At 44.7% G+C, this 23,795-nt stretch overlaps 1 protein-coding gene and 1 long non-coding RNA gene across 2 annotated transcripts in view; one reads left to right on the plus strand and one right to left on the minus strand.

The window, feature by feature from the left end:
• LOC141113871 (breast cancer anti-estrogen resistance protein 3 homolog) overlaps window positions 1–19,296 on the minus strand; it is a 47,246-nt gene extending 27,950 nt beyond the window's left edge. The window contains exons 1-6 of the mRNA XM_073607205.1: window positions 19,070–19,296; window positions 14,768–14,883; window positions 10,604–10,980; window positions 9,277–9,371; window positions 7,620–8,446; window positions 4,128–4,243 (exon numbers count right to left, since the gene is read on the minus strand). Of these exons, the coding sequence (XP_073463306.1) occupies window positions 4,128–4,243; window positions 7,620–8,446; window positions 9,277–9,371; window positions 10,604–10,980; window positions 14,768–14,875 (1,523 nt within the window). The 5' untranslated portion in view covers window positions 14,876–14,883; window positions 19,070–19,296. The remainder of the gene's footprint in view (window positions 1–4,127; window positions 4,244–7,619; window positions 8,447–9,276; window positions 9,372–10,603; window positions 10,981–14,767; window positions 14,884–19,069) is intronic.
• Window positions 1–23,795, plus strand: part of LOC141113873 (uncharacterized) — a 235,118-nt gene that overhangs the window by 34,850 nt on the left and 176,473 nt on the right. The gene's annotated exons all lie outside the window — the stretch shown is intronic.

Raw genomic sequence — 23,795 nt, forward strand, 5'->3', positions numbered from 1 at the left:
AAATTCGGAGCTGAACTGGTTAAAGTATAACTAATGCCCCCGTACGCACGAGCGGAATTTCCGTCAAAAAAAAAAAGTGTGATCTGGAGCTTTTGGTCGGATATTCCGACCGTGTGTACGCTCCATCCAACTTTTTCTGTCTGAATTTCCGCCAGCAAAAGATTGAGAGCTGGTTCTCTATTTTTCCGAAAGTTCTTGACGGAAATTCCGTTCGTCTGTAATGCAATTCCGACGCGCAAAAAAAAAAAAAAAAAAAACACGCATGCTCAGAAACAATTCGATGCATGCTCGGAAGCATCGAAGTTCATTTTCTCGGCTCGTCGTAGTGTTGTACGTCACGGCGTTCTTGACGGTCGAAAGTTCTGAGAACTTTTGTGTGACCGTGTGTATGCAAGGCAAGCTTGAGCGGAATTCCAAGATTTTTCAGACGGAAATTCCGCTCGTGTGTACGGGGCATAACTTTCACTTCCTGTTGTGGCTATGGGACAGGAAGTGAAGGGAAATCTGCCAAAAAGAACAAAGAGGGCAAAAAAAAAAAAACATCCACAGAATCTCTTTCTTCTATTCCAACCTCACCGTCATGGGCAAGACCAAAGAGCTGTCAGAGGACGTCAGGGACAAGATTGTAGACCTGCACAAGGCTGGAATGGGCTACAAGACCATCAGCTAGAAGCTTGGTGAGAAGGAGACAACTGTTGGAGTGATTGTTCGCAAATGGAAGAAATACAAAATAACCATCAATTGCCCTCGGTTTGGAGCTCCACCCCATGAGTTTGCCTCATGGGGTGAGGATGATCATGAGAAAAGTGAGGGATCAGCCCAGAACTACACAGGAGGAGCTTGTGAATGATCTCAAGGCATTTGGGACCACAGTCACCAAACAAACCATTGGTAACAAATGCAAGGTCCCCCTCCTCAAGAAGACACATGTACAGCCCATCTGAAGTTTGCCAATGAACATCTAAATGATTCAGAGAAGGATTGGGAGAATGTGATGTGATGTGGTCAGATGAGACCAAAATTGAGCTCTTTGGCATTAACTCAACTTGCTGTGTTTGGAGGAAGAAAAATGCTGACTATGACCCTAAGAACACCATCCCTACAGTCACACACAGAGGTGGAAACATGATGCTTTGGGGCTGTTTCTCTGATAAAGGTACAGGCTGACTTTGCCGCATTGAGGGGCCAATGGACGGGGCCATGTATTGTAAAATCTTAGATAAGAACCTTCTTCCCCCAGAATACTGAAGATGGGTCGTGGATGGATCTTCCAGGCCTGACAATGACCCAAAACATACCGCCAAGGCAACAAAGGAGTGCCTCAAGAAGAAGCACATTAAGGACATGGAGTGGCCTAGCCAGTCTCCAGACCTTAATCCTATAAAAAATTTATGGAGGGAGCTGAAACTTCGAGTTGCCAAGAGACAGCCAAGAAACCTTAAGGATTTAGAGAAGATCTGTAAAGAAGAGTGGACCAAAATCCCTCCTGAGATGTGTGCAAACCTGATCACCAACTACAAGAAACGTCTGACCTCTGTGATCGCCAACAAGGGTTTCTCCACCAAGTACTAAGTCATGTTCTGCTTGGGGGTCAAATACTTATTTTACTCACTGAACTGCATCTCAGTTTATAACATTTGTATTGTGTTTTTTCTGGATTTTTGGTTGATATTCTGTCTCTTTCATATAAAATACACCTATGATAAAAATTATAGACCCTTCATTTCTTTGTAAGTGGGCAAACTTACACAATCTGCAGGGGAGACGATCATTAATTCCCCCCCCCCACTGTAGATTCATCCTCTATTTTTGTCCTGCTAACCACCGTCACCGAAACAGAAAGTGATGAGAAATCCAACATTATACAGGTAACAGTAATTCATGCATGAAGGTAATTTAAAGGTGTGTGTGTGAGTGTCTGCCTCCTGTAATTCTCTGCCTAGGACTCAAAGTAGGGAGGAAGGGCTGACACCATGAGCCAATCAGATTCTGCTGTTGTGCACATGTGCAGACAGGGAACATGCTGACAGGAGCAGTGAGCGCTGATGGCTCACCCCGCGGCTTATATTTTAACCACTTCAGCCCCGGAAGAATTCACCCCCCTTCCTGACCAGAGCACTTTTTGCGATTCACCACTGTGTCTCTTTAACTGACAATTGCGCGGTCGTGACGACGTTGCACCCAAACAAAATTGACGTCCTTTTTTTCCCCCACAAATAGAGATTTCTTTTGGTGGTATTTGATCAACTCTTTTTTTTTTTTTTTTTTTTTTTACGCTATAAACAAAAAAAAAAGAGCGACAATTTTGAAAAAAAACGCAATATTTTTTACTTTTTGCTATAATAAATATCCCCAAAAAATATATAAAAAAACTAATTTCTTTCTCAGTTTAGGCCGATATGTATTCTTCTACATATTTTATTGATTGGTTTGTGCAAAAGTTATAGCGTCTACAAAATAGGGGGTAGATTTATGGCATTTTTATTCAAGTTTTTTTTTTTTTTATTAGTAATGGCGGCGATCTGCAATTTTTATTGTGACTGCGACATTATGGCGGACACATCGGACACTTTTGACACCATCTTGGGACCATTGTCATTAATACAGCGATCAGTGCTATAAAAATGCACTGATTACTGTGTAAATGACACTGGCAGGGAAGGAGTTAAACACTAGGGGGGGGGGGGCGATCAAGGGGTCAAGTGTGTCCCAGGGAGTGATTCTAACTGTGGGGGGGATGGGCTCGCTACAACATGACGGCGATCACTGCTGCCGGTGACAGGGAGCAGTAGATCTCTGTCATGTTGCAAGGCAGAACAGGGAAATGCCTTTTTTTTTTTTTTTTTTTTTTTTTTTTAACAGAAGGAATGTTTATTGAAGTATTTAGATATTATACATGAGATCAGTAATTATAACAGTATCAAATATCCATATGACAATATCGGAAATGCCTTGTTTACATAGGGATCTCCCTGTTCTGCGGCTCCGTGTCACGATTGCGCCCCCCGCCCCCCCCGGCGGACATCGAGCCCGCGGAACCCGTGGGTACGCTCACGGAGTACGCGCCGGGCGGTGGCACGTGCGCGCCCACTAAAAGGGGACATACAGGTACGCCCATTTGCCCAGCCGTGCCATTGTTGCCGACGTACATCGTCGCGCGCTGGTCGGCAAGCAGTTAAGCAGTCACAGGCTAGGGGGTGTTGTTAAGGGCCTGTCTATGCTATCTGGCAGGGGTGTCTGAATCACAAGACTGGCTCAACACAACTACAGTCCCTTTATGCATTTCAATGATGCATTTAGTCCTCTGGCTGGTATTCCGCTTAATCGTGTGGTGTAGGCACAGACACAGCTTGCCTATAACTTTACCTTACAGTAGAATTAGAATTCATTTAAAGTGGAGTTCCACCCACTTTTACAACTCTTCAGCATCCCTCACTAAACTGCGCACTGTAAACGAATTGGATATTTTTTTATTTTTTTTCTCAGCACCTCCTGTATATCTGCTGTATTCATTTTTCACTTCCTCCTCCCTGGCCGCGGCCCATCGCATCATTTCCTGTTTGCAATGCCTTCTGGGAAGGGGTGGCAACTTCCTCTAACACTGCTGGTGCTTTGGAAACCTGACCTGAAACCTATTACACTGCTTGTGCTGCACTGAGCATGTGCGAGATCTGCAAGGATGAGATCCAGGAAGAAATACAGTCTGGCTTCAGATGCCCACACTTAAGATGGCCACGGCCTGCTGTAAGTTTATAAAATAACAAACTACTGCTATAAACTAACAAAACAGACCTTAGTTTACAGACTAACTTTACTAGAATACATCAAGCTTGTGTATTATAGGGGTATTTTTATTTAAAAAGTATCATTTCAGCCGGAACACCACTTTAATGTTGGATCTCTAGTTTAGGACATCAGAGTGGCCCTCAGAATGGGCCTCCTTTGCAACATGAGCAGCAAAAAAAGTCATTGTGGCCAAAAAAAATAAATAAAATAAAAATCAGCCACTCCTTATTAACGGGCCTCCATGACTCTTTTCTACTACTCCGTCCATTCCCTTCATTCTTCCTTCCATTGGAGGGAAGAGAAGATGTGACTCATTTGTCCCCCATGGGATTATTACTGACCTCTCCAGAAGATCCCGTCTCAGCTGCTGTCCGTAGGGTAACGTCAGCAGTTCAAGGCCTGACTTCACCCCCATACTCCTCTGCTGCTCCTTGGTCATCCCCCAGATACGAATTTGCTGTGAAAAACGGAAAATACAATTTTTACTGACAGATGTTCGTTTAGAGGAGGATATAACATTTCCAACGGCGAGGCCACTCATTTCACATATTCGAGTATCGTAGGGTTTTTAGTGTGCCTGCTTCAGATTCCTAGTTCTATGTCATGATGACCTCTTTGTCCAATTTATTAGGTTTTTATTGACTTTTTTTTTTTTTTGTGATAAAAAGGATGGCCTTTAACATCAAAGGTGAACTCTGGGAATTAGAGTGAACCCCACCACCCAAAGTACTGAAAGGGTTACAGTGCCTTGAAAAAGTATTCATATCCCCTTGAAATTTTCCACATTTTGTCGTGGTACAACCAAAAACGTAAATGTATTTTATGTGATAGACCAGGGTTCTCCAAACTACGGCACTCCAGCTGTTTTGAGGGACTACACGTCCCATGAGCCATTGTAAAACTTTGACATTCACAGACAGGACTAGGCATGATGGGAATTGTAGTTCCTGAACAACTGGAGGGCCGCAGTTTGGAGACCCCTGTGATAGACCAACACAAAGTGGCACATAATTGTGAAGTGGGAGGAAAATTATAAATGATACAAATAAATATGTGAAAAGTGTGGGAGGGCATTTGTATTCAGCCCCCTTTACTCCGATACCCCTAACTAAAATCTAGAGGAACCAAGTGCCTTCAGAAGTCACCTAATAATGGTAAATAGAGTCCACCTGTGTGTAATTTCATCTCAGTATAAATACAGCTGTTCTGTGAAGCCATCAGAGGTTTGTTAGAGAACCTTAGTGAACAAACAGCATCATGAAGGCCAAGGAACACACCAGACAGGTCAGGGATAAAGTTGTGGAGAAGTATAAAGCAGGGTTAGGTTATAAAAAAAATATCCCAAGCTTTGAACATCTCACGGAGCTCTGTTTAATCCATCATCGGAAAATGGAAAGAGTATGGCACAACTGCAAACCTACCAAGACATGGCCGTCCACCTAAACTGACCGGCCGGGCAAGGAGAGCATTCATCAGAGAAGAGCCAAGAGGTCCATGGTAACTCTGGAGGAGCTGCAGAGATCCACAGCTCAGGTGGGAGAATCTGTCCACAGGACAACTATTAGTCGTGTTCTCCACAAATCTGCCCTTTATGGAAGAGTGACAAGAAGAAAGACATTGGTGAAAGAAAGTGTCAGGGCTGGGCTCAGCCCTTCCTTCTCTGAGCTGGCCGCTCAGCTGTCGGGTAATTGCTAGCTCCTATCTCTCCACAGTGACTCACCTGTTGATGATATCCTGCTCGTCCGTCCTGCCTACTTAAGTGGTCCAGTCCAGATGATCTCTGCCTTCGCCTTGGTCACATCTCTAGAGACGCTCTCCTGTGTTCCTGTTAAAGACTTGCTTGGCTGACATTCCTTCTGGCTCCCTGACGTTTTGGCTTGTCTGACTATCCGTCCCTGTTCCTGAACTCTGGCTATGTTTTGACTAGGTTTACTCTGTTTACTTTTTTCTTCTTATTATTAAACAAGTGTGATTTAACTGTACTTCTGTCTCAGTCTGATTCATGGTTTCTGACAGAAAGCCATAAGAAGTCCTGTTTGTAGTTTGTGAGAAGCCATGTGGAGGACACAGCAAACATGTGGAAGAAGGTGATCTGGTCAGATGAGATCAAAATTGAACTTTTTGGCCTAAAAGCAAAACGCTACGTGTGGGGGAAAACTAACACTGCACATCACCCTGAACACACCATCCCCACCGTGAAACATGGTGGTGGCAGCATCATGTGGTGGGGATGGTTTTCAGCAAGGACAGGGAAGCTGGTCAGAGTTGATGGGAAGATGAATGGAGACAAATACAGGACAATTTTAGAAAAAGAATGTATTGTGTATCGCAGTCAATGATTTCAGGTGTAGGCACCCTACCTGGTGCGTTTGTACGTGCGTATATATGTGGGGAGACGGAATTTTTTTGGGGGGGGGGGGGGGGAGGTTGTGCTTGGGTGTAACTGTAATTTTTTTCAATTTAAAAAAAATATATAGTTTTTTTCATCACAAAGGACAAAACCATGTGATGTTTTTTTTTTGGTGACAGGTTCACTTTAATGAGACATCCAGGGTCAATGTAAATGTAAATTACAATGTAACGTAATGCACATTGCACTGCATTACATTCTTTCCCGGCCTTGATGGGTGGGGAAACTCAACAGGGACCTGGAAATGACGTGTGTCCGCTCTCCTCCCCCCCCCCCCAGTTCTCTACCCAGTGGTATCCGCTATGCTGGTTCCAGACCCGCAGATGGGAAAGTGGAGACCAGGATACATAGCGGGGGGGGGGCGCACATGCGGGGTGTATCCAGCATTCGGGCGGCCTGGTTGCAATGGCGACTTGGCGCCTGAGGTTTGTCGAGTCCTGCCTTAGGGGCTCATGCCCTAAGCAAGTATATCAGTGAAGTAGAAGGTGGTATTGAGAACTATGGTAAATATTAGCATAGCCCTGTTAAATAAGCCGGTTGAGAATGTCGCGAGACACACACAGACATTAATCTACTTTATTGTTTTTAGAGGTTATAATCGATATTGCATCGGCATGGAAAATCCAGTCATAGATCTTGCCTGGATGAAACGCATACTCAACTGGATCATGCTGAATGAAAAGATTGGGAGTGTCTTACGGGACAAGCAATCGTGTTTGGAAAAAACGTGGTCCCCCTGGCTTAGTTATTTGCAGGTACCGGACACGCGTAGTTGACCCCCCAGGCCCCAGCCCCAGAAAACGACTCCAATGTAACAAAGGACCAAAGGTTAGGAAAGCCAAGACAAGACCAGTCACTTTGCACAGGGAGACGGAGCAGCAGTGACCGGTCTTTATTGCCGGTATTACAGGAAGCTTCTGCACAGAGGCAAAGCGCAGGACTTGTGTCCTGCTGAATTAGTGCACAGATCAGGTATAAATACACAAAGGGATCCAAGATTCAAGTAAGAATACATTTGCCTACAGAATTTTAGAAAATATTTGTTTTGCCCCGATTTGAACTTTAAAGTGGGCGGACCTCTGAAAGTAATACTAAAAGATCGCGGAGGATCGCAGTTTTTTAGAATTGCATTCACATTAGAATAGGTGGAATGTTACTTTATTCTTATTTTTCACTGGTGTTAATTTTTTTGGCTATAGCTCTATTGTTTCTCTCTTTCTGCATTGATTGCAAGCAATTGAAATTTCACAGCGTCTAAGACAAATTCCATACCCAATGCTACAATCTTTACTCAACAGTCATTTTTGCTCATTCTCACACAGTTTCAAGTAACCCCCGGTGCTGATCAAGTTAGTGTTATAAGTTGGAAACCATCATGTGGTGCATGGTCAGCTCTCGAAAAGAGGACATATATTTTACTTACCTGGCAGTTTTCGCGGAGAATATGGAGGGCACTCTCCTTGCAGTCTCGTTGACTAACAATCTCTTTCAGCTTTCGCAGAGCGTTTGGCTCCAGAGGTTTGTTTTCCGGTGACAGCAAAATAGATGGAAAGGTTTTTGGATTGTAAGATGTTATGGTCTGAATCTGCGGCCTGATGAAATCATCCTCATCTTCGGCAGTCTCCAATATTACATGTTCCATCTTGGAAAGTCTTGGCTTATGGAGTGGTTGGCTGAGATGTTCAGTTCTAGATTGTTCTGTTTTAGGCCTTTCCTCCGGAGAATGGACCTGTTTGTATGTATTGCTTTCAGAAAATGTCCTAGATTTATCCACCTCTTTATGAACCAGTTTTGTTTTGGCAACTTCGGAGTAGACTGGTTTAGAGTTTCTAGGGTTGTCTAGTTCAAAATGACCCTTTGATGACTGAATCACATCTGGGGACTTTTCTGAGTCCAGGAAACCAAAAGTGGTCTCTGTAGCTCGGGCACGGTTCTTCCACCGTTCCTCAACTTTCATGGTGTCCAGATGTCTTCGAGATGCCTCCGGGACACGAGGGACCAACTCCCAATAGGTGTCCGTCCCATCAGGAGGGTCTGGAAGCAGCAGTGAAGGAGCTCGTATGGGCTTGGGTGGAGCCTTGGAGTGTAGCTGGCTGTCTGAACCCCTCAAGGCATTGTTACCACCGCAGTCCAGAGGCTGGGTTGGTTGAAGTTTGGCTCTGAGGACTGGGTCGCTGCCCGTTCGGAAAATAGGCGATAATGGGATGGTGGACGTGTCCTCTGGAGACACCGATGTTTCTGCTGTAACAGCTGGAAGAAAAATAATGTGAACATTATTTCGCAGTGTTAGGTGAAGGGTTGTAGCAGCACAGGTACTAGAAAATTAAATGAAGATTGTGGTGGAAGGAACAAAACATCTTGGAGGAAAGTCTATATATTTAGGCTCCATAAATTTAGAGGTTTAGCTCAGTAACAACTTTCCAGAGCATACAAAAATCTGTGCTATTCTACTGTACTGTAGAAGACTGACTATTTGCAAAGCCACCCCAATGCTTTCTTATATAGTCCGTCACAGCTCCTCTAAATGTTTTGGATTTTTTTGAAGTTTGGCAGGACTTTTTACAAATTCCCAAGATAGATATTAACCCTTTTTAGGACAACTACATGTCTGACCATCCTTCTGGACCTCCAATAGTCCACCCTCTTGAGAGGGTTGGCAGCACCACCATGGATTGCCAGATGATTGGAAAGCAACAACTGCCATCCTTGCATGTGGCAACCTCATACCAGAAGGGAGGTTATGGGGAAGAGAAGCAATCATATTGTTTACACCCCAACAAGCATTTTTTTCTCTCTTTTTTTTTCTTTCCTTTCTTTTTTTTTTTTAAATCAAGTGATTTTTTTTATTTTCATTTTCAATTCCAACAAGCATTTTAGCTGACAGGAGAGAGCAGAGTATGGAAATCCATCGGACATATATAGGAAAAAGGAAAAAAATAAGGTCAATATTGGCAATGCTAAAAATTATATTTAAATTAATCAGCATTTATTAATGAAAACTCATTCAAAGGAGTGATACTATAATTGCTAAAATTAAGGACTTTCCGGAGTTTTGACTGTCCACATGTTTTTTTACTTACTTGAGAACAGGTTGCTGTCAGACTGAGCACTCTGTAACGGTATTTCCTTCAAGATGTCCAGATTGCCAGGTTGGCTCCCAAACCTGTCTTTGGTCCTGGTAGATATAATCGCAAAAGAAAAAAAACTCCATTTAATTGAGAATAATTTTTCAACTATGTGCAGTGAATGGGAGCAAATGGCCAGCAAGATGAATTGTGGAAGACAAATGAGAGCAAAGTGCATTTTGGGTGAGAGATGCTGCTAAAGAAGTACACCCGTGGTAAGGCATCGTCAGTTCTTGACATGTTGTCAATGTGATCTATTGCAAAAGATGAAATATGATGAAGGCAACATGACAGGGATGTATTATTGTTAAAGAAAACCTTAACCCCTTATGCCACCAAGGTTTTGATGGACAGTCCTGTATTTTGGACCCAAAAATGGACAGGTTGTGGGGACATGGCTTGGCTGAAATATGCCAAAGGTTTGGATGATCAGGTAGGGTTTGGTATTGATTGGTGTATGAAAAATGTGCAGAAGGTGGGATGAGTTGTAATAGATGTCTTGAGTAATTGATGTCATGAGTTGGAAAAAAAGAGTACATGGATGAAGAACATTACAAGAGGTTCATTAAGGGACATCAGAACCCATATACTGAATGAGGAGTCTTGAGTATCAACTTGAAAATTAAATGTCTTGATGAGTTTGTAGCTGAGAAAGTTCCTATCTGCCACATGAAGTCTGTTTTCCCTTTTTCCTTGTAAAGTCAAGACTTAGGGGGAGTGTCCTGTTGATAAGATGCACCATGCCCGCCCATGAAGATTCTGACACTTAAAGTAGAGAGGTATGCAAGAGGTGCATTGTGGTACGGTTACATTTAGAGTGTTGGGTGAGGACTGGTGCATTGAGTAAGAAACTTTGCTGATAAACATGATGTGGAGGGCATATTGGATAACGAATATTAAAGTGGGCGCATTTTGAGTTGCTAACTTAAGGTAGATTCATGTTTTTGTATCTAAGCAAGCTGTTATCTGCCACATGAAGCCATTTTTCTTTTTTGGCTTGTGGAAGCAAAGCCTTTCTTGCACCAGAGTTATGGGGACAGTCCTATTGACAGGGTGCACTATGCCCGCCCACGAGGATTCAGACACCACATGTAGGATGTGAGGCATTGTGTTGGAAAAGTTTTTTGACAGTTGTATTGTACTGTGAGGACTGGTGCATTGAGTGAGAGCCTTTAGTAGCTGAAGGACCTGGTGAGCCCCACTGAACATTGAACGTTGCAGTGGGTATGGAAGAGTCGCATTTTGAACGTATAAATTAAAGTGAATTTTGATGGGTTTGTACCTGAGCAAGCTGTTATCTGTCATGTGAAGACTCCGTCTGTTTTCCTTGTTTGCCTTCTGGGATTCATGCCTCTCCCCCACCACACTCAGAGGCACTGTCCTATTGACGGGATTCTCTATGACTGCCCCTGAGGATTCAGACACCATCCGCCTATCGCCGACGTAGGACCGAACAAGGGCGGGAATGTTGTCAAACCGGTCCAGTTCCAGCTGGTAGAGAGTGCGCGAGACCCCTCGTCGGGGACGCAAGTTGACAGCAATGATCTTGAAGTGCAGAACCTGCTTGGAGCTTACACAGCTTAAGACATAGTCTCCAGGAGAGGAGAGCGAGTCACGGATGAGAAAATCGCCATCTTTTTGTAAGAGCTTCTCTGCCTCCTGTGAAAGTATAAAACACCAGGACATTAGATGCATACAACAATGCGTAATACAGCCTCTCTCAACCTTTTTACCACAAAGGAACCCTTGCAATAATTTTTAGGTTTCAGGGAACCCAGCTTAGACTAGTCAATTAGTGGTCCTTGGGAAAAAGCCTCTTAAAGTGGTGGTGGTGGGGGACCCAAAAAGAAGAGGATTGGGACTGCTCTGTGCAAAATCATTACACAGAGCAGGTTAGTATAATATGTTTGTTATTCTTAAAAATATATATCCTTTAGAAATACTTGTTTTGGTGACTGTAACTAATAATAGGGTGTGGCACTTTCTATACCATCCACAATTTGGATTTTCCTCTACACAGGTAGATCCTTTTTCAAACAGGGTTTCCTTGGAAGCCTAGGGTCTTTGCAGAGGTTGACAGGGGTTCCTTGAGTAATGAGCAATTTCTGCCTCTCAGATATGTAGCCTCTGACACCAATGGTTTAGTTATCTGTAAAGAGGGCAATTCTTCCCAATGACCACTACTATAGGAAGCCTTCTTCCCTGTGACCACCACAATAATAAACTGTGAGCTGTAGATACAGTGACTATTGCCAGGGGTTCTCTGAGATCAGAATGTTATTTTCAAGGGTTCCTCCGTAATAAAAAGGTTAAGAAAGTTGTTTACTATAACTATCCTGTACTCCTACTCCTGGACTCTCTGTTGCCTTTGACACAGTTGACCACATCCTCCTCCTCAAAAAACTCCACGCCTTTGGTCTCCGTGACTGTACACTTTATCCTACCTATCCCACCACACCGTCAGTGTAACTTACAACTGTACTTCCGCCTCTCCTCCTGGGAGGAACTTGGGAGGTGCCTTGGGAGGAACGAAGAAAACAATTTGGTTTGTATCTTGAGACTAGGTTAGTGATGTAGCTGGGGGCCAAGTTGTGGATGACCCCCAGTTGTCTATTCTCAATCTACACCTCCTCCCTGGGTCAGTTGCTTGCCTCCCATGGCTTTCAATACCACTTTTATGCTGATGACACCCAAATCTCTCTACTCCTCACCTCATTCCATCAGTAGACAAAAACTCACCCAAGCTCTACCGCATATTTATAGGATGATGATTCCATCAGTCTCCTCACACATCTCTAATTTACTGACCGACATATCTGACTGGAAGTCACACCACTTCCTTAAACTCAATCTGTCCAAAACCGAGCTCATAATATTTCCTCCCCCATGTGCCCCTTCCCCTGATTTCTGTCAAAATCAACGGCTCAGCTATCAACCCATCCCCCCTATGCCAAGGTGCTAGGTGTAATCCTGAACTCTGGACTCTCCTTTTGGCCTTCATGTCCAACCACTGTGCATAGCTTGCTGCCTCAACCTCTGCAACGTCTCTAAGATACGCCCCTTCCTAACCAATGACACCACAAAGCTCATAGTTCACTCCCTGGTCACCTCTCACCTCGACTACTGCAACTCCCTTCTCATTGGATTAACTTTACATAGTCTGTCCCCCCTTCAGGCCATCATGAATGCTGCTGCCAGGCTCATCCACTTTACCAATCGTTCAGTGTCTGCTACTCCTCTCTGCCAATCCCTCCACTGGCTTCCACTCACCCAACATATTAAATTCAAGATACTAACAACAACTGGGGGCCATCCAAAACAACCAGGGGGCCATCCACAACTTGGCCCCCAGCTACATCACTAACGTAGTCTCAAAATACCAACCAAATCGTTTTCTTTATTCCTCCTAAGACCTCCTGCTCTCTAGATCCCTTGTCATCTCATCCCACCCTCGTTCCAGGACTTCTCCAGAGCCTCTCCCATCTGGAACTCCATACCCCAAACTGTCCGACTATCTCCTACTCTGTTCACTTTCAGATGATCTCTGAAAGGCTTCTCTGAAGAGACGAGTTTATTTGGCCCCCACCTAACAACTGCACGTTTATTTTCTCCCATCAGCCCATCCCCCCATAATTATTACCTCTTGTATCTTTTGACCCCTCCCTCTTAGATTGTAAGCTCAAATGAGCAGGGCCCTCTGATTCCTCTTGTGTTAAACTGTACTGTAATTGTACTGTCTGCCCTAATGTTGTAAAGTGCTGCGTTAACTGTTGGCGATATATAAATCCTGTATATTAATAATAAAAATAATAATCCAATGTAAGCCCCCACAGAGGGGACATCTTATGCAACTGCTATCAGGGAGAGTCCTTAGACCAGGGTCTCTCAACCTGGGTTCCTCCAGAGGCTGATCGGGGTTGTTCGAGCAATGAGCAATGTCTGCCTCTTAGATAAGCTCCTACTGACATCACTGATCTTTTTAGCTATCTGTAAGGGAGTAATATACACTCACCGCCCACTTTATTAGGTACACCTGTTCAATGGCTTGGTAACACAAATTGCTAATCTGCCAATCACATGGCAGCAACTCAATGCATTTAGGCATCTAGACGTGGTGAAGACAACTTACTGAAGTTCAAATGAAAATAAATAAATAAACCGAGCATCAGAATGGGGGAAGAAAGGGGATTGAAGTGACTTTGAACGTGGCATGGTTGTTGGTGCCAGACCGGCTGGTCTGAGTATTTCTGGGATTTTCATTTAAAACTATATCTCAGGTTTAAGGAGAATTATCCGAAAAAGAGAAAATATCCAGTGTGCGGTAGTTGTGTGGAGGAAAATGCCTTGTTGGTGTCAGAGGAGAATGGGCAGAGTACCAGAGTATAGAAAGGCAACAGTAACTCAAAAAACCTCTCGTTACATCCAAGGTATGCAGAATACCATCTCTGAACGCACAACACATCCAACCTTGAAGCAAATGGGCTAAAGCAGCAGAAGACCACACCCGGTGCCACTCCTGTCAGCTAAGAACAGGAAACTGAGGCTACAATTGGCACAGGATCACCAAAAATGGACAATAGAAGATTGGAAAAACGTTGCCTAGTCTGATGAGTCTCGATTTCAGCTGCGACATTCAGATGGTGGGGTCAGAATTTGGCGTAAATATGAAAGCATGGATCCATCCTGCCTTGTATCACCGGTTCAGGCTGGTGGTGGGGGTGTAATGGTGTGGGGGATGGGATATCACCGGTTCAGGCTGGGGGTGGGGGTGTAATGGTGTGGGGGATGGGATAACACCGGTTCAGGCTGGTGGTGGGGGTGTAATGGTGTGGGGGATGGGATATCACCGGTTCAGGCTGGTGGTGGGGGTGTAATGGTGTGGGGGGGTATTTTCTTGGCACACTTTGGGCCCCTTAGTAACAACTGAGCATCGTTTAATCACCACGGCCTACCTGAGTATTGTTGCTGACCATGTCCATCCCTTTATGACTACAGTGTCCCCATCTTCTGATAGCTCCTTCCAGCAGGATAATGCACCATGTCACAAAGCTCCAATCATCTCACCACTGGACAATGAGGTCCCTGTCCTCCAATGTCCTCCACACTCACCACATCTCATCCAATAGAGCACCTCTGGGATGTGGTGGACATGGATGTACAGCCGACAAATCTGCAGCAACTGCGTGATGCTATCATGTCAATATGGACCAAAATCTCAGGAACGTTTTCAACATCTTGTTGAATCTCTGCCACGAAGAATGAAGGCAGTTCTGAAGGCAAAAGGGGGTCCAACTCGGTACTAGCAAGGTGGACCTAATAAAATGGCCGGTGAGTGTAGTCATTATTAGAAGGAGTTCTTTGAGACCGGAAAGTTATTTCAAGGGTTCCTCTATGTTGGAAGTGTTGAGGAAGGCTGCCTTAGAGGACAGTTCTAAGCTGTACTCACCTGGCGGGAGAGTGGCCCATGGTACCAGGCGTGACTTCTCAAATCCTCACTGCTTAGCTTCAGTTCTTCCTCCAGCTCCTTCTTTAGGACCTCTGTCGGAGACGGCATATCTGTGCCTGAAAGATGACCTTCTTTACGTTAAAGGGAGACCCCAATCACAAAAAAAAAAAAAAACAGTTACAATGCCCACATTAGAACATCTTTCCTTTCTATTCTGTCCCCTGGGGAGTCCCAGCTCCACCCCCTGAAGCACAATGACCTGTCTCTGAACCACAAGTCAGTTCCTCCAACGTCCATGAATTGCGATGTTATTATTTTATGGCAGTTACTCCTGCTGTCTGCTTTCCCTTTAACTCCGCCAGCCAGAACAGTCCTATTAAGTCTAATTAATATAACGTAACATTGTATAAAAATGCATTTAATTACCACTGCCGGGAAAACAATACATAATTGCTAATACCACAAGGCTCTGCCTCTGTAAAACAGTTCACTGAATTCGATCCACTTTGCTACTTTCGCGAGCAACTCTGAAAAGCCGCTTTTCTGTTTTTTTCCAAATCACTGGCCTGTAAACTGATGCACTGTGAATGGTTTTATGTACAGTGCCTTGAAAAAGTATTTGTACCCCTTGATATTTTCCACATTTTGTCATGTTACAACCAAAAATGTAAATGTATTGTTATTGGGATTTTATGTGATAGACCAACACAAAGTGGTACATGATTGTGAAGTGGAAGGAAAATGATACAAATAAATATGTGAAAAGTGTGGGGGGGGCATTTGTATGGTGCCCCCCGGAGTCAATACTTTGTAGAACCTCCTTTCTCTGCAAGTCTTTTTGGGGATGTCTCTACCAGCTTTGCACATCTAGAGAGGGACATTTCTGCCCATTCTTCTTCTTTGCAAAATCTCTCAAGCTCTGTTAGATTGGATGGAGAGCGTCTGTGAACAGCAATTTTCAAGTCTTGCCACAGATTCTCAATGTGATTTAGGTCTGGACTGTGACTGGGCCATTCTAACACATGAATATGCTTTGATCTAAACCATTCCATTGTAGCTCTGGCTGGATGTTTCGGGTCGTTGTCCTGCTGGAAGGTGAACCTCCGCCCCAGTCTCAAGTCTTTTGTAGACTCTAACAGGTTTTCTTCTAAGATTGTCCTGTATTTGTCTCCATCCATCTTCCCATCAACTCTGACCAGCTTCCCTGTCCCTATTGAAGAAAAGTATCCTCACCTCATGATGCTGCCACCACCATGTTTCACGGTGGGGATGGTGTGTTCAGGGTGATGTGCAGTGTTAGTTTTCCCCACACATAGCGTTTTGCTTTTAGGCCAAAAACTTCAATTTTGGTCTCATCTGACCAGATCACCTTCTTCCACGTTTGCTGTGTCCTCCACATGGCTTCTCACAAACTACAAACAGGACTTCTTATGACTTTCTTTCACCAATGTTTTTCTTCTTGTCACTCTTCCATAAAGGTCAGATTTGTGGAGAACACGACTAATAGTTGTCCTGTGGACAGATTCTCCCACCTGAGCTGTGGATCTCTGCAGCTCCTCCAGAGTTACCATGGACCTCTTGGCTCTTCTCTGATGAATGCTCTCCATGCCCGGCCGGTCAGTTTAGGTGGACGGCCATGTCTTGGTAGGTTTGCAGTTGTGCCATACTCTTTCCATTTTCCAATGATGGATTGAACAGAGCTCCGTGAGATGTTCAAAGCTTGGGATATTTTTTTATACCCTAACCCTGCTTTATACTTTTCCACAACTTTATGCCTGACCTGTCTGGTGTGTTCCTTGGCCTTCATGATGCTGTTTGTCCACGAATGTCCTCTAACAAAACTCTGAGGGCTTCACAGAACAGCTGTATTTATACTGAGATTACATTACACACAGGTGGACTCTATTTACTAATTAGGTGACTTCTGAAGGCAATTGGTTCCACTAGATTTTAGTTAGGGGTATCAGAGTAAAGGGGGGCTGAATACAAATGCCCCCCCCCCACACTTTTCACATATTTATTTGTAAAAAATGTTGAAAACCATTTATTATTTTCCTTCCACTTCACAATTATGTGCCACTTTGTGTTGGTCTATCAAATAAAATCCCAATAAAATACATTTTACGTTTTTGGTTGTAACATGACAAAATGTGAAACATTTCAAGGGGTATGAATACTTTTTCAAGGCACTGTAGCCTGGAAAGGACTATAATAATACAAAAAAAAAAAGAAGGTTCCAAAATGTTTATCCGCCGTGCGCACCTTCTGACTGTTGGAAGCCAAAAATAGAGAATTGCGCATTGATTGCTATGAGCTGCTGCACTCTGCAAAGCATTATTACTTTTTCCACTGCCTTACTAAGTAAGCTTGAGTGTGAGCAGACCGTCTATATGATGGATGTGTAGATATGGACTGTGTGGTACAGCGAGAGCTTCCAGAGCTGTCAGAACCTCCCCTAATGCCCCCCGGAGAAGACACTGACAGTTACCCCAACCATCAAACCTTGTACAAAGGCCCTACACTGGAGGGTTATAAAAAAGCTGGAGGACTCTGCTCCTTCCTCTATAACTCTCCTCTCCTGAAATACTCTGCTCTGCTGGAGGACTCTGCTCCTTCCTCTATAACTCTCCTCTCCTGAAATACTCTGCCCTGCTGGAGGACTCTGCTCCTTCCTCTATAACTCTCCTCTCCTGAAATACTCTGCTCTGCTGGAGGACTCTGCTCCTTCCTCTATAACTCTCCTCTCCTGAAATACTCTGCCCTGCTGGAGGACTCTGCTCCTTCCTCTATAACTCTCCTCTCCTGAAATACTCTGCTCTGCTGGAGGACTCTGCTCCTTCCTCTATAACTCTCATCTCCTGAAATACTCTGCAATGCTGGAGGACTCTGCTCCTTCCTCTATAACTCTCCTCTCCTGAAATACTCTTCTCTGCTGGAGGACTCTGCTCCTTCCTCTATAACTCTCCTCTCCTGAAATACTCTACACTGCTGGAGGACTCTGCTCCTTCCTCTATAACTCTCCTCTCCTGAAATACTCTGCACTGCTCGAGGACTCTGCTCCTTCCTCTATAACTCTCCTCTCCTGAAATACTCTGCTGGAGGACTCTGCTCCTTCCTCTATAACTCTCCTCTCCTGAAATACTCTGCTGGAGGACTCTGCTCCTTCCTCTATAACTCTCCTCTCCTGAAATACTCTGCACTGCTGGAGGACTCTGCTCCTTCCTCTATAACTCTCCTCTCCTGAAATACTCTGCACTGCTGGAGGACTCTGCTCCTTCCTCTATAACTCTCCTCTCCTGAAATACTCTGCTGGAGGACTCTGCTCCTTCCTCTATAACTCTCCTCTCCTGAAATACTCTGCACTGCTGGAGGACTCTGCTCCTTCTTCTATAACTCTCCTCTCCTGAAATACTCTGCTGGAGGACTCTGCTCCTTCCTCTATAACTCTCCTCTCCTGAAATACTCTGCTGGAGGACTCTGCTCCTTCCTCTATAACTCTCCTCTCCTGAAATACTCTGTACTGCTGGAGGACTCTGCTCCTTCCTCTATAACTCTCCTCTCCTGAAATACTCTGCTGGAGGACTCTGCTCCTTCCTCTATAACTCTCCTCTCCTGAAATACTCTGCTGGAGGACTCTGCTCCTTCCTCTATAACTCTCCTCTCCTGAAATACTCTGTACTGCTGGAGGACTCTGCTCCTTCCTCTATAACTCTCCTCTCCTGAAATACTCTGCTGGAGGACTCTGCTCCTTCCTCTATAACTCTCCTCTCCTGAAATACTCTGCACTGCTGGAGGACTCTGCTCCTTCCTCTATAACTCTCCTCTCCTGAAATACTCTGCACTGCTGGAGGACTCTGCTCCTTCCTCTATAACTCTCCTCTCCAGAAATACTCTGCTGGAGGACTCTGCTCCTTCCTCTATAACTCTCCTCTCCTGAAATACTCTGCTGGAGGACTCTGCTCCTTCCTCTATAACTCTCCTCTCCTGAAATACTCTGCACTGCTGGAGGACTCTGCTCCTTCCTCTATAACTCTCCTCTCCTGAAATACTCTGCACTGCTGGAGGACTCTGCTCCTTCCTCTATAACTCTCCTCTCCTGAAATACTCTGCACTGCTGGAGGACTCTGCTCCTTCCTCTATAACTCTCCTCTCCTGAAATACTCTGCTCTGCTGGAGGACTCTGCTCGGATCTCTATTGTTGGAGAATATAGACATTTAGTGTCCAGGTTTCCAGGACACACAGAAATGAGAGGTTCCAGGTAAATGGTGATTGTAAGGGAGCGCCCCACCCGATTCTCTCACCTGTTACACGTCGGGCCCCGGGGATCCTTGTGTGCGGTCAGGCGGTGCGGAGAACCATCACCAGTTCCGATGTCCCCTCCGGTGACATTAGCCGGTCCGGTGCTCCATGACTCCGTAGTGCCCGTGGCAGGCCAGGTAAAGGTGCAGCCGCAGCTCCTGTTGGTTCAATCACATTCCATTGTCAGGCTCTTAATCATTAAACCGTCAGAGATCCGGAGAGGAAGCCACACCCCGCCCACGTCACGGGAGCACCAATCATACGGGGGGGGGGGGGGGGGGGGGTCAGATATAAGGCATGTCCAGGCACACTGGGAGGAATGTCAGTGAGGAAGACACATTCCATGAACATGTGCAGGTAACACACGCCAAGACACGTCCCCTCCCTACAGAACATGCAACCTGCAGCTTCCCTTCCAACAATCCGCACCAATAATATTCCGTATAATGTCTATTATTAACCGCAGAAGGTGCCAAAAACAGGAGAAAAAGGTGTTAGCCGGAGGGCGGCCATTTTTTATTTTGTAAAGAAGCAGACAGGAGGGTGCCAGCGCCTAGTGCATTACCACAAGATGTACACAAGGAAGCCAAATCCATACTCACAAAAGAAGAAAGAAATTAAAATGTATCATATCGTATGATGATCCAATGAGGCATCAAGTGACCTGACTCATACATCACCGTGTCTGCAAGCCGACGCGTTTCGGGGGACGCACCGCCTTCCTTCCTGAGCTTAATGTGATTGTAAAGTCTCGTTTTTTAAAAAAACAAAAAAAACCCAAACATGTTATACTTCCCTCCTCAGTGCAGTTGGTTTTGCACAGAGCAGCCCAGGATGCTTCTCTTCTCGGGTCCCTATTCGCTGCTCCTGGCCCCTCCCTCCTGTCGAGTGCCCCCATCAGTGCCGGGACAAAATCATCCAGTGCCCAGGGCAAAGATGCCAAATTGCGCCCTCCCCCCCTTTCATTATGTGCAAGCTTATGAGGAGGAGAAAGAGCACAGCCTGCACCTCTTCCCGGCTCTATCCTCCTCTCCTTGCCGCTTCTAGCGCTTGGCTGACAGAAGTAGTGATGCCATTGTAACTACTCCTGTCAGCCTACTAATACAGTGGAACCTTGGCTAACGAGTAACGCGGTTAACGAGTGTTTTGAAAGACAAGCTACTTTTTAAAAAAAATTCTGACTCGGTTTGCGAGTGTTGTCTCGCAAAACGAGCAGAATTCAAGCTAATGGGGTGTGCAGTACCGCATTTGGCCAGAGGTGCGGGGGCGCCGGTGACACTCGGAACGGTTCAGAGCCGTTCGGAATCACTTGGAAATACTCGGAATCACTCAGAAATACTCAGTTTCCGAGCCTTTCTGAGTTCAGCCGAGCTGTCCCCGAGTATTTCCGAGGCTCTCCGGCGCCCCCCCAACCTCTGGCCACATGCGGTATTGCATGCAATAGAAGTCAATGCGGAACTAATTATCTTCCTTTCCATTGACTTCTATGGGGAAACTCGCTTTGATATGCCGGTGCTTTGGATTACAAGCATTCTCCTAGAACAGATTATGCTCGTAATCCAAGGTTCCACTGTGGTAGAAAGAGCTTATGGCACCCCAATTCCTACAATACACGCTGCGCCCAGGGCAGCTGTCCCTTTCTGCCCACCCTTTGTCCCGGGCCCTGTCCCCCCACAGAGCGCAGGTTGCTATGGGGGGGCACCTGAGCGGAGTCACAGCTCCCTGTGTCCACACGGAGCCCCCCCCAGCCCGCCCCCTCTCTTCCCTGATTGGCTAACTGACTTTGACTGACAGCCGTGAGAGCCAATGGTGCCGCAGTTGTGTCTCAGCCAATCAAGAGGAGAGTCCCGGACAGCTAAGACACTCATGGACATCGCTGGAGAGAGAAGGGGCTCAGGTAAGTAATTAGGGGGTGCTGGGGGGGGGGGGGCTGCTACACACAGACCAGGGTAGATTTAGACAGGAAGTGGCTACAGGAGATCAACATCCCTGAGATGCAAAAAAAGTGAAAGGAAGTATTTTATTTTTTATTTTTTACTAAGACTGGGATGCCATTAAAGTTCATGTGCATGTAAAGGCAGGCGTCCCAATACTTTTGACAGATTATATTTTCCCCTTTATTTAGTGCTCATGTTTTGTTTTTTTTAAGTGCACCCATCAGAATTCATACTTTTAAAGTCCTGCCCAGTTCAAGATGGTTTCCGATTGGTTGTTTGGGTTCACCGCACATTTTGTTGAACAAAGCCGCATATCTTCTCTGTCATTTTTACATTCCACTTGTCACTCAGAAGGCAAATGCTGGTGCTGGAGGCTTTGAAAAACCTCCTATGTCTCCGGGGAGTTATCTCAGGCATTCCGATCGACCTGTGTGCCATTGTGTTCATTCCCAGAGTCACACAACGCACAACGAATACTTCTTCACAAAAAGAAAAATGGAACCACACAAAAACCTCATAAAATATACTGCCCTTCATGATATGTCATGTGCTCAAATAGTAGACTTACACACCACAGAGGCTGACCCTGGGGGGCAATAAAAGGGGTCCTTTAAGGATATCCTGTCCCGGACTTGATGAACTGGTTTGGCAATTGATGTATTCTAATAGATTCTCTATTATTATTCAAAGCTAGAAAGCCACATTTGCTGTGCTATATTTTAAAGACAGTAAGATTTGCAGGTGCGCCCCCTTAAGGTCATTCCTAGACTGTCTAGCCGAACAACAGATATTATATCACCCATAATAACAAATAGATTGAGGGGGTCCCCCTCCCCATGGTAAATTATCAAACAGTCACAGCCGTGGTGCAGACTGGGGGCTCCATCAGTTATATAGGTATTCAATATGGCCTTCTGACCATCGATGTAAGGAACATTCTTCTCACTGACCACCAATGTAAGGAACATTCTTCCCAATGATCACCAATGTAAGGAACATTCTTCCCACTGATCACCAATGTAAGAACATTCTTCCACTGATCACCAATGTAAGGAACATTCTTCTCACTGATCACCAATGTAAGGAACATTCTTCTCACTGAATCACCAATGTAAGGAACATTCTTCTCACTGATCACCAATGTAAGAGCATTCTTCTCACTGATCGCCAATGTAAGGAACATTCTTCTCACTGATCACCAATGTAAGGAACATTCTTCTCACTGATCACCAATGTAAGGAACATTCTTCTCACTGATCACCAATGTAAGGGACATTCTTCTCACTGATCACCAATGTAAGGAACATTCTTCTCACTGATCACCAATGTAAGGAACATTCTTCTCACTCATCACCAATGTAAGGAACATTCTTCTCACTGATCACCAATGTAAGGAGCATTCTTCTCACTGATCACCAATGTAAGGAACATTCTTCTCACTGATCACCAATGTAAGGAACATTCTTCCACTGTTCACCAATGTAAGGAACATTCTTCCCACTGATCACCAATGTAAGGAACATTCTTCTCACTGATCACAATGTAAGGGACTTCTTCTCACTGATCACCAATGTAAGGAGCATTCTTCTCACTGATCACCAATGTAAGGAACATTCTTCTCACTGATCACCAATGTAAGGAACATTCTTCTCACTGATCACCAATGTAAGGAACATTCTTCTCACTGATCACCAATGTAAGGAACATTCTTCTCACTGATCACCAATGTAAGGAACATTCTTCTCACTGATCACCAATGTAAGGACATTCTTCTCACTGATCACCAATGTAAGGACATTCTTCTCACTGATCACCAATGTAAGGAACATTCTTCTCACTGATCACCAATGTAAGGACATTCTTCCACTGACCTTCAATGTAAGGAACATTCTTCTCACTGATCACCATTAAGAGACATTCTTCCCACGATCACCAATGTAAGGACATTCTTCTCACTGATCACCATGTAAGAACATTCTCCACTGATCACAATGTAAGGAACATTCTTCTCACTGACCTCAATGTAGAGGACATTCTTCTCACTGATCACCAATGTAAGGACATTCTTCTCACTGATCACCAATGTAAGGAACATTCTTCTCACTGATCACCAATGTAAGGAACATTCTTCCCACTGACCTTCAATGTAAGAGACATTCTTCTCACTGATCACCAATGTAAGGAACGTTCTTCTCACTGATCACCAATATAAGGAATTCTTCCCACTGACCACCAATGTAAGGACCATTCTTCCCACTGATCACCAATGTAAGGAACATTCTTCCCACTGATCACCAATGTAAGGAACATTCTTCTCACTGATCACCAATGTAAGGAACGTTCTTCTCACTGTCACAACAATGTAAGGAACGTTCTTCTCACTGATCACCAATGTAAGGAACATTCTTCTCACTGATCACCAATGTAAGGAACATTCTTCCCACTGACCACCAATGTAAGGAGCATTCTTCTCACTGATCACCAATGTAAGGACCATTCTTCCACTGGATCACCAATGTAAGGAGCAGTTCTTCTCACTGATCACCAATGTGAAGGAACATTCTTCTCACTGATCACCAATGTATGGAACATTCTTCTCACTGATCACCAATGTAAGGAACATTCTTCTCACTGATCACCAATGTAAGGAACATTCGTCCCACTGATCACCAATGTAAGGAACATTCTTCTCAGTGATCACCAATGTATGGAACATTCTTCTCACTGATCACCAATGTAAGGTAACATTCTTCCCAACTGTATCACCAATGTAAGGAACATTCTTCTCACT

Source organism: Aquarana catesbeiana, linkage group LG12, assembly GCF_042186555.1.
Source record: "Aquarana catesbeiana isolate 2022-GZ linkage group LG12, ASM4218655v1, whole genome shotgun sequence".
In the NCBI taxonomy this organism is placed as follows: domain Eukaryota; kingdom Metazoa; phylum Chordata; class Amphibia; order Anura; family Ranidae; genus Aquarana; species Aquarana catesbeiana.